This window comes from Garra rufa, chromosome 20, assembly GCF_049309525.1.
Source record: "Garra rufa chromosome 20, GarRuf1.0, whole genome shotgun sequence".
Taxonomy (NCBI): Eukaryota; Metazoa; Chordata; class Actinopteri; order Cypriniformes; family Cyprinidae; genus Garra; species Garra rufa.
The window spans coordinates 10,855,922-10,868,634 of NC_133380.1; the positions used below are offsets into that span (position 1 = coordinate 10,855,922).

The 12,713-nt window shown below is 35.8% G+C and overlaps 1 protein-coding gene across 1 annotated transcript in view; it reads left to right on the top strand.

Annotated features, from left to right (window-relative positions):
- The window catches only part of col6a1 (collagen, type VI, alpha 1), a 34,995-nt gene extending 24,231 nt beyond the window's left edge, over positions 1-10,764 (top strand). Inside the window, exons 25-27 of the mRNA XM_073826389.1 lie at positions 392-454; positions 9,022-9,087; positions 10,711-10,764. Coding sequence (XP_073682490.1) covers positions 392-454; positions 9,022-9,087; positions 10,711-10,764 — 183 coding nt within the window. The remainder of the gene's footprint in view (positions 1-391; positions 455-9,021; positions 9,088-10,710) is intronic.
- Positions 10,765-12,713: the final 1,949 nt, after the last annotated feature.

The window sequence follows — 12,713 nt, forward strand, 5'->3', positions numbered from 1 at the left end:
TGCATTAATCAGAAAATATCCTATTCCCTTTACTCCACGATTGAGTATATAGCTCACGTCTGTGGTTCCCATGAAACTCAAAATTATTTACCGATTAAAAGATAGCCTCCATATGGAAGATGATGTTTATATTGAGAATAATGATTCATGTGATTCATTAGTTGGTTTTTATTAGCATGCCTAACCGATGATTCACAAATGTCTTGATTCATCAGGAGTTAGCGCATATGTGTCTCACAGCAGGAACTGTGTATCGCAGTCGAAACACAACAGATGTAAATTGTCTAGACTAAGCTCCGAGTCCAGACGTTAAGAGGAGACAACAGATGAGCTGACAAGATCTAATCTCTCTTCTTCTCTCTTGCTCTTTCTTTAACTTCTCACTTTCAAGGGTGGAAAAGGAACCCCTGGACCCAAGGGAGATGATGGAGAGCCAGGAGACCCTGGATTAGATGTAAGTCATTTTAGATGCTTTCTCTTCTTTGGCTTCTTTAGTCCAAGTCTCTTCTTACTCCAAGTTTTCAATAGCATGCATATCACTTTCCCCTGTTTTCCTTCCCTTTTGATCTCTTTTTCATTAAAATCTTCTCTTTTAAAGGAATGTTCTGGGTTCAATACAAGTTAAGCACTATCTGAAGCACCTATCATCAAAGGCTTAAATCAGAAATGTGCAACTCTTTTGTTAAAATACTGGCAGGTATTAAAGCAGCATCATGCAAATGCAAACATTTGCAGACACCGTTATGGAAAATTGCCATTCCCAGTCAGCAATGATTATTTTTTTCAAAACTTAAAGTTTTAAAGGGACTTGTATGGCTTAATATATCATAAATGAAATATGTAGTAGAAAACCCATTAATTATTTGTGTTATTTAAAAAAATCAACATTGGTTTATACATATTTTGGACTATATGGGCGCCATTATTTCGATGACGTGAAATGGTTGCACTTTGTGAGCTACTGGCGCTACCTGTTGCTATTTTTACCGCAACACAAATCGGAAAAAAAATACTGATATGGTGACCACAGCTACTGAAGAGCTTACAGGTGGCGATGGATATAAGCGTAGGCTTAAACCAAATGGCGTACCATCAAATTTTCCCCAAAAGGAGTCTAAACGCCACGGAAATAGAGTGAAATCCGCGCTGAGACACAAGCGTCGACATGTTTACATCCTACCAGGATGGCATCTAGCGTTTCTTGTCTCTCTCTTTTAATAGTTGTGATCTACTAAACGCCTCAAAGGCATGAGGGCTGAAGTGGAGAGAACAAAGACGCAGGTCTTTAAGAAGTTTTATTCGTCCATAGGCATCTTCCAATTCTTTTCTCCTCTTCTTATCGCTAGGAAAGCAGTAAAGACTTGCATCGCTTCACTTGTCGCTTTTGGCTGAAAATTACAATCACTGCACATTGTGGCATTGTATCGGTATTTTATTTATCAAGTTGCGTATTCAGAGTTGTGTTGCGGTATAACATAAGTCCTTCATGGGTTTTCTACTACATATTTCAGTAAGAGACATCATTTATGTTAAATTAAGCCATAGAAGTGTTTTGAAGATAAGCCAAAGAATTACAGGTTTGGAATGACATGAGGTTGAGTAAATGATGAACTTTCCATCTTGCTCTCTTGTGTATCGGTCACACATACATCACGAAGAATCCTGGAGCCTCTCTCAGCGTTTTGTTCGCTGTCTCCAGTGTTGAGTTCAGGCAGCTGTGTATTTCTTGTTGTCATGGATTCAAGGAAACGAAGTTTAAGAGGCTAATCTTTTTTAAGTAGACTGCTTTTATTTACCTTAGTTTCAAACAACTAGAAAGGAAGTTTTAAGATACTTGACTTTCAGCTTTTTTTGTGAGAAAATCACATCAGAGCCAAGTTTCATTTTCCCCAGTAAACTTACACAGAGTAAACGAGATAGCCAGTGCAAGATTGAAGTGCTGAATGCTCGCATTAATAAACACATCTTTTTAGAGACGTGTAATAATTCAAATCAGTTTAGATAAACAAGATGGCTTGAGAGCAGAAATTCGTTGGAAGTTCATGTTTTCTAAAACACTTTTCTAAAGCCAGACTCCTCAGCTGGTTTACATTTTTTAACAGCCCCCACACACTTTTAGTCCAACAGATGTGCTGCTGAAGAGTCACAGGTTTGGACACAGTACTTTTTTTGTGCCTGATGATTGATTTTAGATGGTGGAAGTTGTTGTGGTAAAGAGGTTTAGATTTGGTCAATTAAATGAAGACTCCTGCTGTCCGGTGTTTTTAGAACAACTAATAGGACATTTGTTGCAGTGGAGGCTTTATAGATGTTTTTTGGCCACTGCAAAAATCCTCCTTTTTAGACATAAGTTTATTAGTGGTTCTTGTTAGTACATACTGTAGTTCACCATTTTGGCACTTTGTATGTACCACATACATGAATAATCCCTTAAAGGTGACATATCATGAAAATCTGACTTACTCCATATTTAAGTGCTATAATCGGGCCCCCAGTGCATCTACCAACCCAGAAAAGGTGAAAAAGAACAACCCAGTAAACTTTCTCAGCAAGCTTGTGAAAAAACGAGTCGCTTAGATTTAGTTTTAGTCACTGTCTAGTCCAGTCCAGTGTTCAGTTTAGACAGCTGTGTATAAAGTTTAAAAGGCTAATCTTTTTATTTTATTTTATTTTTTTTAAGTAGTCTGTGTTTTTATTTACTTTAGTTTCAAACAACTAGAAAGGAAGTCTTAAGATACTTTATCCTGGTAAATTTACACAGGTTAAACAACACAGTTTGCATTAATAAACACATACTTTTAGAGATGTGTAATAATGTAAATCAGTTTGAATAAACAAAATATGTTGGATGTTTAACTCTTTTCTAAAGCCAGAATCGTTAGCTGGTTTACATTTTGTAATGGCAAAACAGATGTTTTTTTTTAGCAGAGTATCTGAGGTATAAGCTGTAGAGGCACAGTCCTATTCTGGAAAAAAGGGGGCGGGGAGCAGCAGCTCATTTGCATTTAAATAGGCATGCATGAAAACAGCATGTTTCTGCTTCAACTCAAAATAAGCATTTTCAAAAGCGATATAATAAATGATCTGTGGGGTATTCTGAGCGGAAACTTCACAGACACATTCTGGAGGCACCTGAGACTTATATTACGTCTTGTATTAAGGGCCATTGTATGACTTGGTGTGCTATTTCTTTTCTAAAGGCGTAGAGTTGCATTGTACTTATCTATGGCTGTTTCTTTGTCCTTTCTGATCCCACACATGTCCAAACATCCCAAAGATACAATCATTCTCTGCCCTGTCTGTGTTTACAAGTGGAAATATTCTGATTTCATCCCAAAATAAACTGCTCCATCCATCTGGAGTGGTCAGAAAAAACACTAGTAGCCTGAAAACAAAGAGTTTGATCCTGTGCATTCATCATTCAGACTTATTCCCATCAGGAAATAGAAGTCTGTGGGGACTTGACAGGGAGCCAACTGCAGATATAACAGCTAATATTGTTGTTTATGTTGTCACGCTGTGCACTTCTGCGGTAACAAAGTTTGGGAAAATGGCCTATGCGTTCATTGCTTTGAACATTTTGGCCATTTTGCACATCTGCGGGATTAAGATAGCAGCGGTTTCTTCTTAGACAACATTTTAGAGCTCAGTCTTCATTTGATCTAATCAGCGGGTAGATGTTAAGATGTTTGTTTTGTAATCCAAGACTCCAAATTTGGATCCCAATGGAATAAATTGTAGAGCAGGACAAAAGCATTGACTGCAAACTTGTAATGTCACGCTATATATCTGGAACATACAGTTGAAGTCAAAAGTTAACATAGACCTTGCAGAATCTTTGTGTATTTGAACCCTTTCCAACAAAGACTATATGATTTTGAGATCATTTTTTTTTTTACACTGAGGACAACATATCCAACTTTTACAGAAGGTTCAAATGCTCACTGATGCTTTAGAAGGGAAAAAAAACGATGCATTAAGAGCCGGGGGTGAAAACTTTTGAACGGAATGAGAATGTGTACATTTTTTCTTATTTTCCCTAAATATCATATTTTTTTTCATTTAGTACTGCCCTTTAGAAGCTACAGAAGTTACTTACATGCTCCCCAGAAGACAAAATAAGTAAAATTTACCCTGGTTTTCAAATTCAAAACGTTTTCAAGATTATGATATCCCATGATATAAAATGACCTTGAGTGACGAAGTGAATGTCGGCTGTAAACATATCACACATGCTTATAGACCTTTTTCCTGAACACGGAAGTAAGTCCGACTCTTAACTGAAAGAATGCTTTGCATTTCCGGTCTGCATTGTTTCTAGTCAAATTAGGGTATATTCCGAGCTAATAAACTACTGTTAAACCTATTAAAGTGTTTTTAAAAAGCACATGGCTCCATAGTGCCATCACTTGGCAATGTCGAAATGACCGTCATTTGTCAGTGCCTCACTTTAATGAGTGTGTAGATGACACGAAGCAGCGGACGTTAGCTACATTAAAAACAGATGGACGCTAGGGTTCCTATGGAAACCGGAACAGAAAAGCATTCAATCTGATGTTAGAATTTGTAATGGCGGCGCTCATCGTTCACTCAGGAAAAAGGTCTATATCAAAGCTGTGAGCTCATGTTGAATTTTTACATCAAAACAATCTGAGTTGCTTCATTGTGGTTGTACACAAAATGGCAATAAATACATATGCTCACAAGCTTTCATCTCCAGTCATCTGGAGTCGATTTTTGGTGATCTAACGCCCAGACTGCTTCACTATTCATCACAGTGTTTGTCTTTGTCCATGCAAAACCAAAAACTTCAAGGAAGTGGTGGAGACGCACATATGTGGAAGAATTGTTTTGCAGCTGTTCGGCTTTTCATGGTTCTTTCTTTAGAAATTATGTTCTAATTTTAAAATGATTGCTTTCTCACACCAAAAGCAGGACAGTGAGATAATAGAGAGGGTTAGTTTTTTGTTTGTTTGTTGGGAAGTGATTGATTTAATGCACACTTGAATGTTTAGGCCCCAGAAGGGCCTTTATTAATTATGTGGGATGTTTACATGCCTCACATTTTGCAGCAGATGTGTGTAAACTATTTACACATAGTGATCTTTCTATTGAAGACGAACTGTATACCCTTTCTGCAGACTTCTGATATTGGGTGCATTTACTAATGCTGTTGCGAATTTATGCTATTGGACTTGTTCAGACTTGTTGTCTTCTGTAGTACCCAATGTTGCAACCCTGCAACATCTACTTGCGCTGTGTTAAAAATAGTGTTCGGACACATTTCGGAAGACAACTCATTTGTTTAGCTAGAAGAGATCGTCACTTAGAGCATGTTTGACGCCTAAAACATAAATAAGCAATGGCTTTAGACAGATGCGCTCACAGTTCAACCACACACACACACGCACTTTTTACAATAATTAGAAACGTACCCTTGTGTTTATCACCTCTCTGTAACTCAACTGCTCACAAGATCCTGGGCTGGTGCTCGTTTCGGAGGGTTTAATTTTACTGACTAACGACCCTCTGTAAAAGCTTTGAGTAGTTTACCAGACTAAGATTCATTTAGACAAAGGAAACGTGCATTTGGTTGCGCAAAGATCTAAAAGAAGCAAACTGAGTGTAATTCCAAAAGTAATCATTAGCAGAATTGCAAAGGCCATATATTCAAATGTTTACTATGTGTTTTACAACCAAATCTTAAAGACTGGCCAGAGGCTCTTCATAATAAACATCAGATTGGGAGGGAATAATATCCAGAATAACGCAGAAGGAAGAACAATTTAACAAGCTGAAACGAGCAATGACTTAAAGTTGGAAGTTAAACTGCTGTGAATGTTTGGACTACAGAAAGGCCTTTTTATTAATCAAACGCAATGTTTACATGATATCTAAACATTTTGCAGCATATGTGTTTCGGATGTTTAAACTTTACACACAGCTGATCTTTCTGTTTATAGGAGGAGAAAACTCCTGTTATTTGTGGTTTTTGCTGAGGCAATTGCTATTACTCATTTTTAGGGTTCAATTTGTCAAACATTGCTGTTTAAATACTTTTAGAATTAATTAAGCATGATAGCAACAACCAAAACGACTAAGCAGCCAAATAGCAACATACTATGACAGTATACTACAATTCTGACTTTATAACTCGCAATTGTGAGTTTGTATCTTACAATTCTAACTTTATAACTTACAATTCTGACTATAATTTTGCAATTCTGACTTTATAACTCACGAGTCTATATCACAATTTTGAAACAAAAATTTCAGAATTGCGAGAAAAAGTTAGAATTGTGAGTTTATAGCTTGCGATTCTGACTTTATAAATTGCAATTCTGACTTTATATCTCGCAATTCTGAATGTATAACTCGCAATTCCGACTGTATAACTTTCAATTCTGACTATATTTTGCAAGTCTGACTTTATAACTCATGAGTCTATATCACAATTTAGAAATTTTTTTTTTTTGAATTTCGAGAAAAAAGTCTGAATTGTGAGTTAATATCTTGCAATTCTGACTTTATAACTTGCAATTGTGAATTTATATCTTACAATTTTGAATTTATAAATTACAATTCTGACTTTTATATCTTGCAATTCTGACTTTATAACTTGACATTCTGACTTTATAACTCACAAGTTTATGTCACAGTTCTAAAAAAAAAATTCAGAATTGCGAGAAAGTCAGAATTGTGAGTTTATATCTCGCAAATGTGAGTTAATATCTCACGATTCTGACTTTATATCTTGCAATTCTGAATTTATATCTCAAATCGGAGAAAAAAGTCAGAATCACAAGAATTTGTTTTTTCAGAATTGTGATATACACTTGTGAGTTATAAAGAGATATAAGAGTTATAAAGAGATATAAACAATATAATATAAAAGTCTCTTCTAATTCTTAGAAAAGTTATAAAGAGATATAAACCAAAATATAATATAAAAGTTTCTTCTAATTCTTAGAAGAGTTCTGAGAAAAGTCTTATTGCATGTCTAAAAATAACTTGTTTATAATCTGACTTTACATCTCACAATTCAGACTTTTCTTTAAAGAAATTTCACTATTAAGATAAAAAAAGTCATAATTGTGAGACAAAAAGTCACAGTTATTTTTTTTTTATTACACGGCTCTTTGGAATGCTTGATTCTGATTGGTCAGTTGAGACATTTGCAGGTTCGTTCTTTTCAAATAATCACAGCTCCAAAGTAATAACGCATAGCCGGTACTACTTGTATGTTTAAAATCCCTCCGTGCCAACAAAGATTACCGTTTGGCGCCATCTTGTGACAAACACTGGACAACCACAATTAACAATGGAAAATTTCGACATTAATCTATTTAAATTGTCTTACTAACGTACATAGTTTAAATGTTAGTCACGTGGTACTATATCGTTTCGCGGAAGGATAAAAATGTTAATTTAAAACAAATATGCCAATAAAAGGTTTCAAAATCATATTCATTTCCAGTTTTTTTCCTTATGTGGCAAGTAGCCGTGTAATAAGCGGGATAATGTACAGGCAGCCTGTAGTTATCGCGAAATAAGCCCCTTGTACAAGATCACACTGTCGGGGCTTATTTCTGCGATAACTACCGGCTGCCTGTACATTATCCCTTACATAAGCTTCCATAGTTTGAAGCTCAATCTACTTTTTATTGAAAATTATTGTTTATTTTATTTTGCTTCTCCCAAGATTCCTCTAGTACAGCTGCCAAGTGACGGTCACGTCATCTGCATTTGTTTGAAGCATGCGTAAACTGCATACGTTCAGTTGATTATACATATTAACAGTGATATGTTTATTTTTCTTGGTGAACATGTTCTAACTTAGGAAAATTGACATATTTATTACGTTTGCATTAATGCTAAGTGTTTGATTTAATGGTGTGTACATTATTTTGTATACATTGATATTCAGGGCCTCACATCTGCTCCATATGAGCCATGAAGGTGCTTTGCTCCTCCTTATGTTTAGTTCTGTCTTTCTGCTGGCCAAGACTGTTTGGAAATGTTTTTCTGTCCTTGTAAACAATTGATTGGGTTCCTCCGGCCTCTCCCATTCCCGAGGGGCCCACACTTTGTCTCGTATCTGTCAAGGTAATCACAATGAGCCAAAACAATATTGGCATGATGGCATCATTTAACCTCGTCCCTACTGTGAGCTTGCTAGCAGAACGTCTGTGACAGTTGTGGACTTTGAAGTGAGGAATTTGAAGGTAATTGAAGCAGCATGGGAGAGACGACTTGGAAACGGGGACAGGTGGTTAGTATTATCTCACCGCTTAACCGTGATCTGGCACGAGACAGATATGAAGGAATGGATGTATCTGGCTGCTAGGCTGGAGGCAAAACTTTGCAGAGGCAGCTGAAATATCGGTGACCGCTTAAATTGTTTATATGGAGGGAGATAGTTGTCTGGGAGAGTTTTAAACAGCTGACCCTCATGTCGTTCCAAACCGTAAGAACTTTGTTTATCTTCAGAACACAAATTAAGATATTTTTAATGAAATCCCAGAGCTTTCTGACCCTACATAGACAGCAATGTAGCCACGTTCAAGGCCCAGAAAGGTAGTAAGGACATTGTTGAAATAGTCCATGTGACAGAAGTTCAACCATAATTTTATGAAGCTACACTGTAAAAAGTCTTCACCAGTTTCAACTTAAAAACTTGAGTTCAGCAGCTGCCTTAAAATTTTAAGTTATATCAACTTAAAACTACAAGTCATTTCAACTCACGACAATAAAATTAGTTAAAATGACTTGTACTTTTAAGTTGATTTAACTTATGAGTTTAAAATACTTGCATTTTAAGTTGATTTAACTTAAAATTTTAAGGCAGCTGCTGAACTTAAGTTTTTAAGTTTTACAGTGTACGAAAGTGCTTTTCGTGCGCAAAGAAAACAAAAATACTGACTTTATTCAACAATTTCTTCTCATGCGTCAAAACAGCACAGCTACTAATGACAACATTGTATTTTGCCAGGCTAAATGTTTTTATCTTGTGTTCCACAGAATGACAAACCAGGACCAAATGGGCCTAAAGGAGCTAAAGGTCACAGAGGACCTGAAGGAAAATCTGTGAGTGCAGTATTTCATGTATTTAACATGTGTTTACTGAATATTTCCCTACTGGAGTATGTAATGTAAGGGTTAATTATAAAAGTTGATATACAGTCCAATCAAAATGTATTCAGATGCCTTTAACATTTCTCACATTATCACAGTTTATTCGCTATAATTTAGAAAATGGTAATAAATTATGACAAGAACTCAAGAGTTAAACTGTGTGAGAACAATCAAAAATTCAGACAACTGTTAATATGACAATATTTACACAACTATCAATACTTCGTAGACCAATTACCAAGTAATGCTTAATTTTGTTCAGTCTATGGTGTAAAAAGGTCGTATTAGCAATTAAAGAAAAAACATGGGCAGGTCAAAGTGTCTGAATAATTTTTAGCCCCAAATTTTTAGTCCACTGTATGTATGTAGTTTTTCTTATTTTGCTATCCTCACTTACATAAATGAACTACAGTGTCCTGCACCCACTACACTCTTAAAAATAAAGGTGCTTTTAAAGGTTCTTCACAGCGATGCCATAGAAGAACCATTTTTGGTTCCACAAAGAACCATTCAGTCAAAGGTTCTTTAAAGAACCATCTTTTTCTTACCTTTTTATAATCTGAAGAACCTTCTTTCGCCACAAAGAACCTTTTGTGAAACAGAAAGGTTCTTCAGATGTTAAAGGTTCTTTATGGAACCATTTAGACAAAAAAGGTTCTTCTATGGATCGTGAAGCACCTTTATTTTTAATGATATCTGGTCTCTGAATAATCTTTGGTTTGACTGTATATGTTCATATCATGATTCATGTTCTCCAACTGAAGGTTCATAAGAGCACAATATTCTGCACAATTTATGGTGCTTATGTCAGTATCCTGGCATACTGTAAACAAATCTCTATTCTGGATTAGTGAAACAAACATACCGATCTGGTGTTAGATTTGAGTCTCGGAACATTTGAGATCTGCATCAAATGCCTGACGTCCGACGTTCGAACTTTTGTTGAGAAACTCAATGGAATGTGATCAACAAATCTAACCCCAACATTATGGCCAAATAAAAGTGAGAAAAACAAAGTTTTATTGTTAGCTTGATATAGTATCAAAAACACCACTGGCCACATTTGACATGTTTAGTTAACCTTAAAGATGCCAAAAACCTAGACCTGAACCTGGTTAAAGATCTAAAACAATCTCCAAATCAGATGCATTTAGATGATTGGCGTTATTTTATGTTTAGAAGTAAACAACCAGGCTCTTATAGTGTTTAGAGGAGCCAAAAGACGTTTTTAAGTGTACAAATCTGCAGTTATGTAGAACGGTGCTAAACAGCAATGAGTTATGGGAGTGTGGGAAGGGAAATTTCTCTCAGCCTGCAATTTTGTGATGTTCCTCTTTGCCACTGGATGACATCCAGAAAGGAGGAGACTTGACGGTTTCAAAAATGCTCTTATTTGGAATGAGATTCAGAGCTTCTTTGCTTTGGCAGGATTACATCTGTGTAGCATGTAACAAAGCAGACAGTGGCCTTTGCACAGACCTGTTTACGATATATTTTAGAAGGAGTCATGTTTGCATTTGGTGTGTGACTTCATGTGCACATTGTGCACTTTAACTGTTTTGTTTTCTTGCACAGGGACCACCAGGGCCACCTGGGCCTCAAGGAGCTGATGTAAGTGAATTTACTTGAAACAAACTGAGTTTTTTCAAATGCACAAATCGAAGAAAGGCACATATTATTGGATATAGTCTAATGCAAATGTTCCAGCACAGTTTCCTGTGTTAGCAGACAAAGAGCAGTGCAAAAGGCGACAGTGCTCTTCATAATAAATTCACTGTTATTTTGGTGAATTCCATATCGCTGACAGTCAGTAGCGATGGAAATCTCTAGCCAAGGTCCAAGAGCATACTAGACTACTCCTTTTGTGCAATAAAAGCATCTTTTAATAGCACACAACAGCTGGATTGTTCCAACTGCATATGCTAAGAAATGAATGCATGGCACTATAGGGTCCTTTGTACATTTTTTAGTTGATTTTTTATCTCAAAAATGATGTACTCACCCTCAAGTGTATATGAGTGTATATGACTAGTCTTTCAGACGAATGCAATCTAAGCTATATTAAAAAATGTCCTGGCTCTTCCAAGCTTTATAATAACAGTGAATGGGTGTTGAAATTTAGAAGCAAAATAAAGTGCTTTGTGTAAGAAAAACATCTATATTTAAAACTTTATAAACCGTAATCTCTAGCTTTTGTTAACTGTCTTATGCGAGAGAGCAGGGTTGCCAGGTTTTCACAACAAAACCCGCCCAATTGCCACTCAAAACAAGCTCAAAACTAGCCCAATCGCTTTTTGACGGGGATCCCCCAGTAAAAACTGCGTTCAAAAGTTTTTTTGACAGGGTTCTTCTGGTAAATTCGCATTTTATGCAGGTGCTAAATGTCACTTTATTGGGGTCAGAGACAGGACATTTTTTATATATCTCTGATTGTATTCGTCTGAAAGAAGAAAGTCAAATACGCCCAGGATGGCTTGAGGGTGAGGCAATCTTGGAGTAATTTTCATTTTTGGATGAACTATCTCTATAAATATTTAGAGGCCATTAGACCATTTCAACCATTATAAAATTAAACCGGTTGTTATTTTGATTTTAACGCTCCATCGTGACAGATTTATTTAAAGGAGTAGTTCACTTTCAGAACAAAAATGTACAGATAATGTACTCACCCCCTTGTCATCCAAGATGTTCATGTCTTTCTTTCTTCAGTCGTAAAGAAATTGTGTTTTTTTTAGGAAAACGTTTCAGGATTTTCTCTCCATATAATGGACTTCTATGGTGCCCCCGAGTTTGAATTTCCAAAATGGAGTTTTAATGCAGCTTCAAAGGGCTCTAAATGATCCCAGCCGAGGAAGAAGGGTCTTATCTAGTGAAAGCGATCAGTTATTTTCTAAAAACATTTACAACTTATATATATATATATATATAATATATATATATATATATATATATATATATATATATATATATATATATATATATTATATCTCAAACACTTGTCTTGCCAAGCTAGACAAGACGAGCACTTGAGATTAAAAAGTATATAAATTGTAATTTTTTTAGAAAATAACCCATCGTTTTGCTAGATAAGACTCTTTTTTTCCTCGGCTGTGATCGTTTAGAGGCCTTAAAGCTGTATTTTGGAAGTTCAAACTTGGGTCACCATAGAAGTCCATTATATGGAGAGAAATGCTGAAATGTTTTACTCAAAAAACACAATTTCCTTATGACTGAAGAAAGAAAGACATGAACATCTTGGATGACAAGGGGGTGAGTACATTATCTATAATTTCTTGTTCTGAAAGTGAACTACTCCTTTAAGTCTCTTTTTTTACTGGTGAGAAAGATTTAAATTCTATTTTAGTAAAATAATATTTTTAATCAATAATAGGGGAAATTCAATTCCTCACGACCTCTTTATCAGGACTCTTATTGTATACGGATATAGTATGTGCTTTCACCCTTCAGCGCCAGAGGAAATGCAGTTTCAAAAAGTGTATTTGCAGTAATTGTGAGTCTTTAGGGAGTGTTGTGCAGAAAGTGCAGCAGAATTTCCTGTAATTAAAACAACATGGACT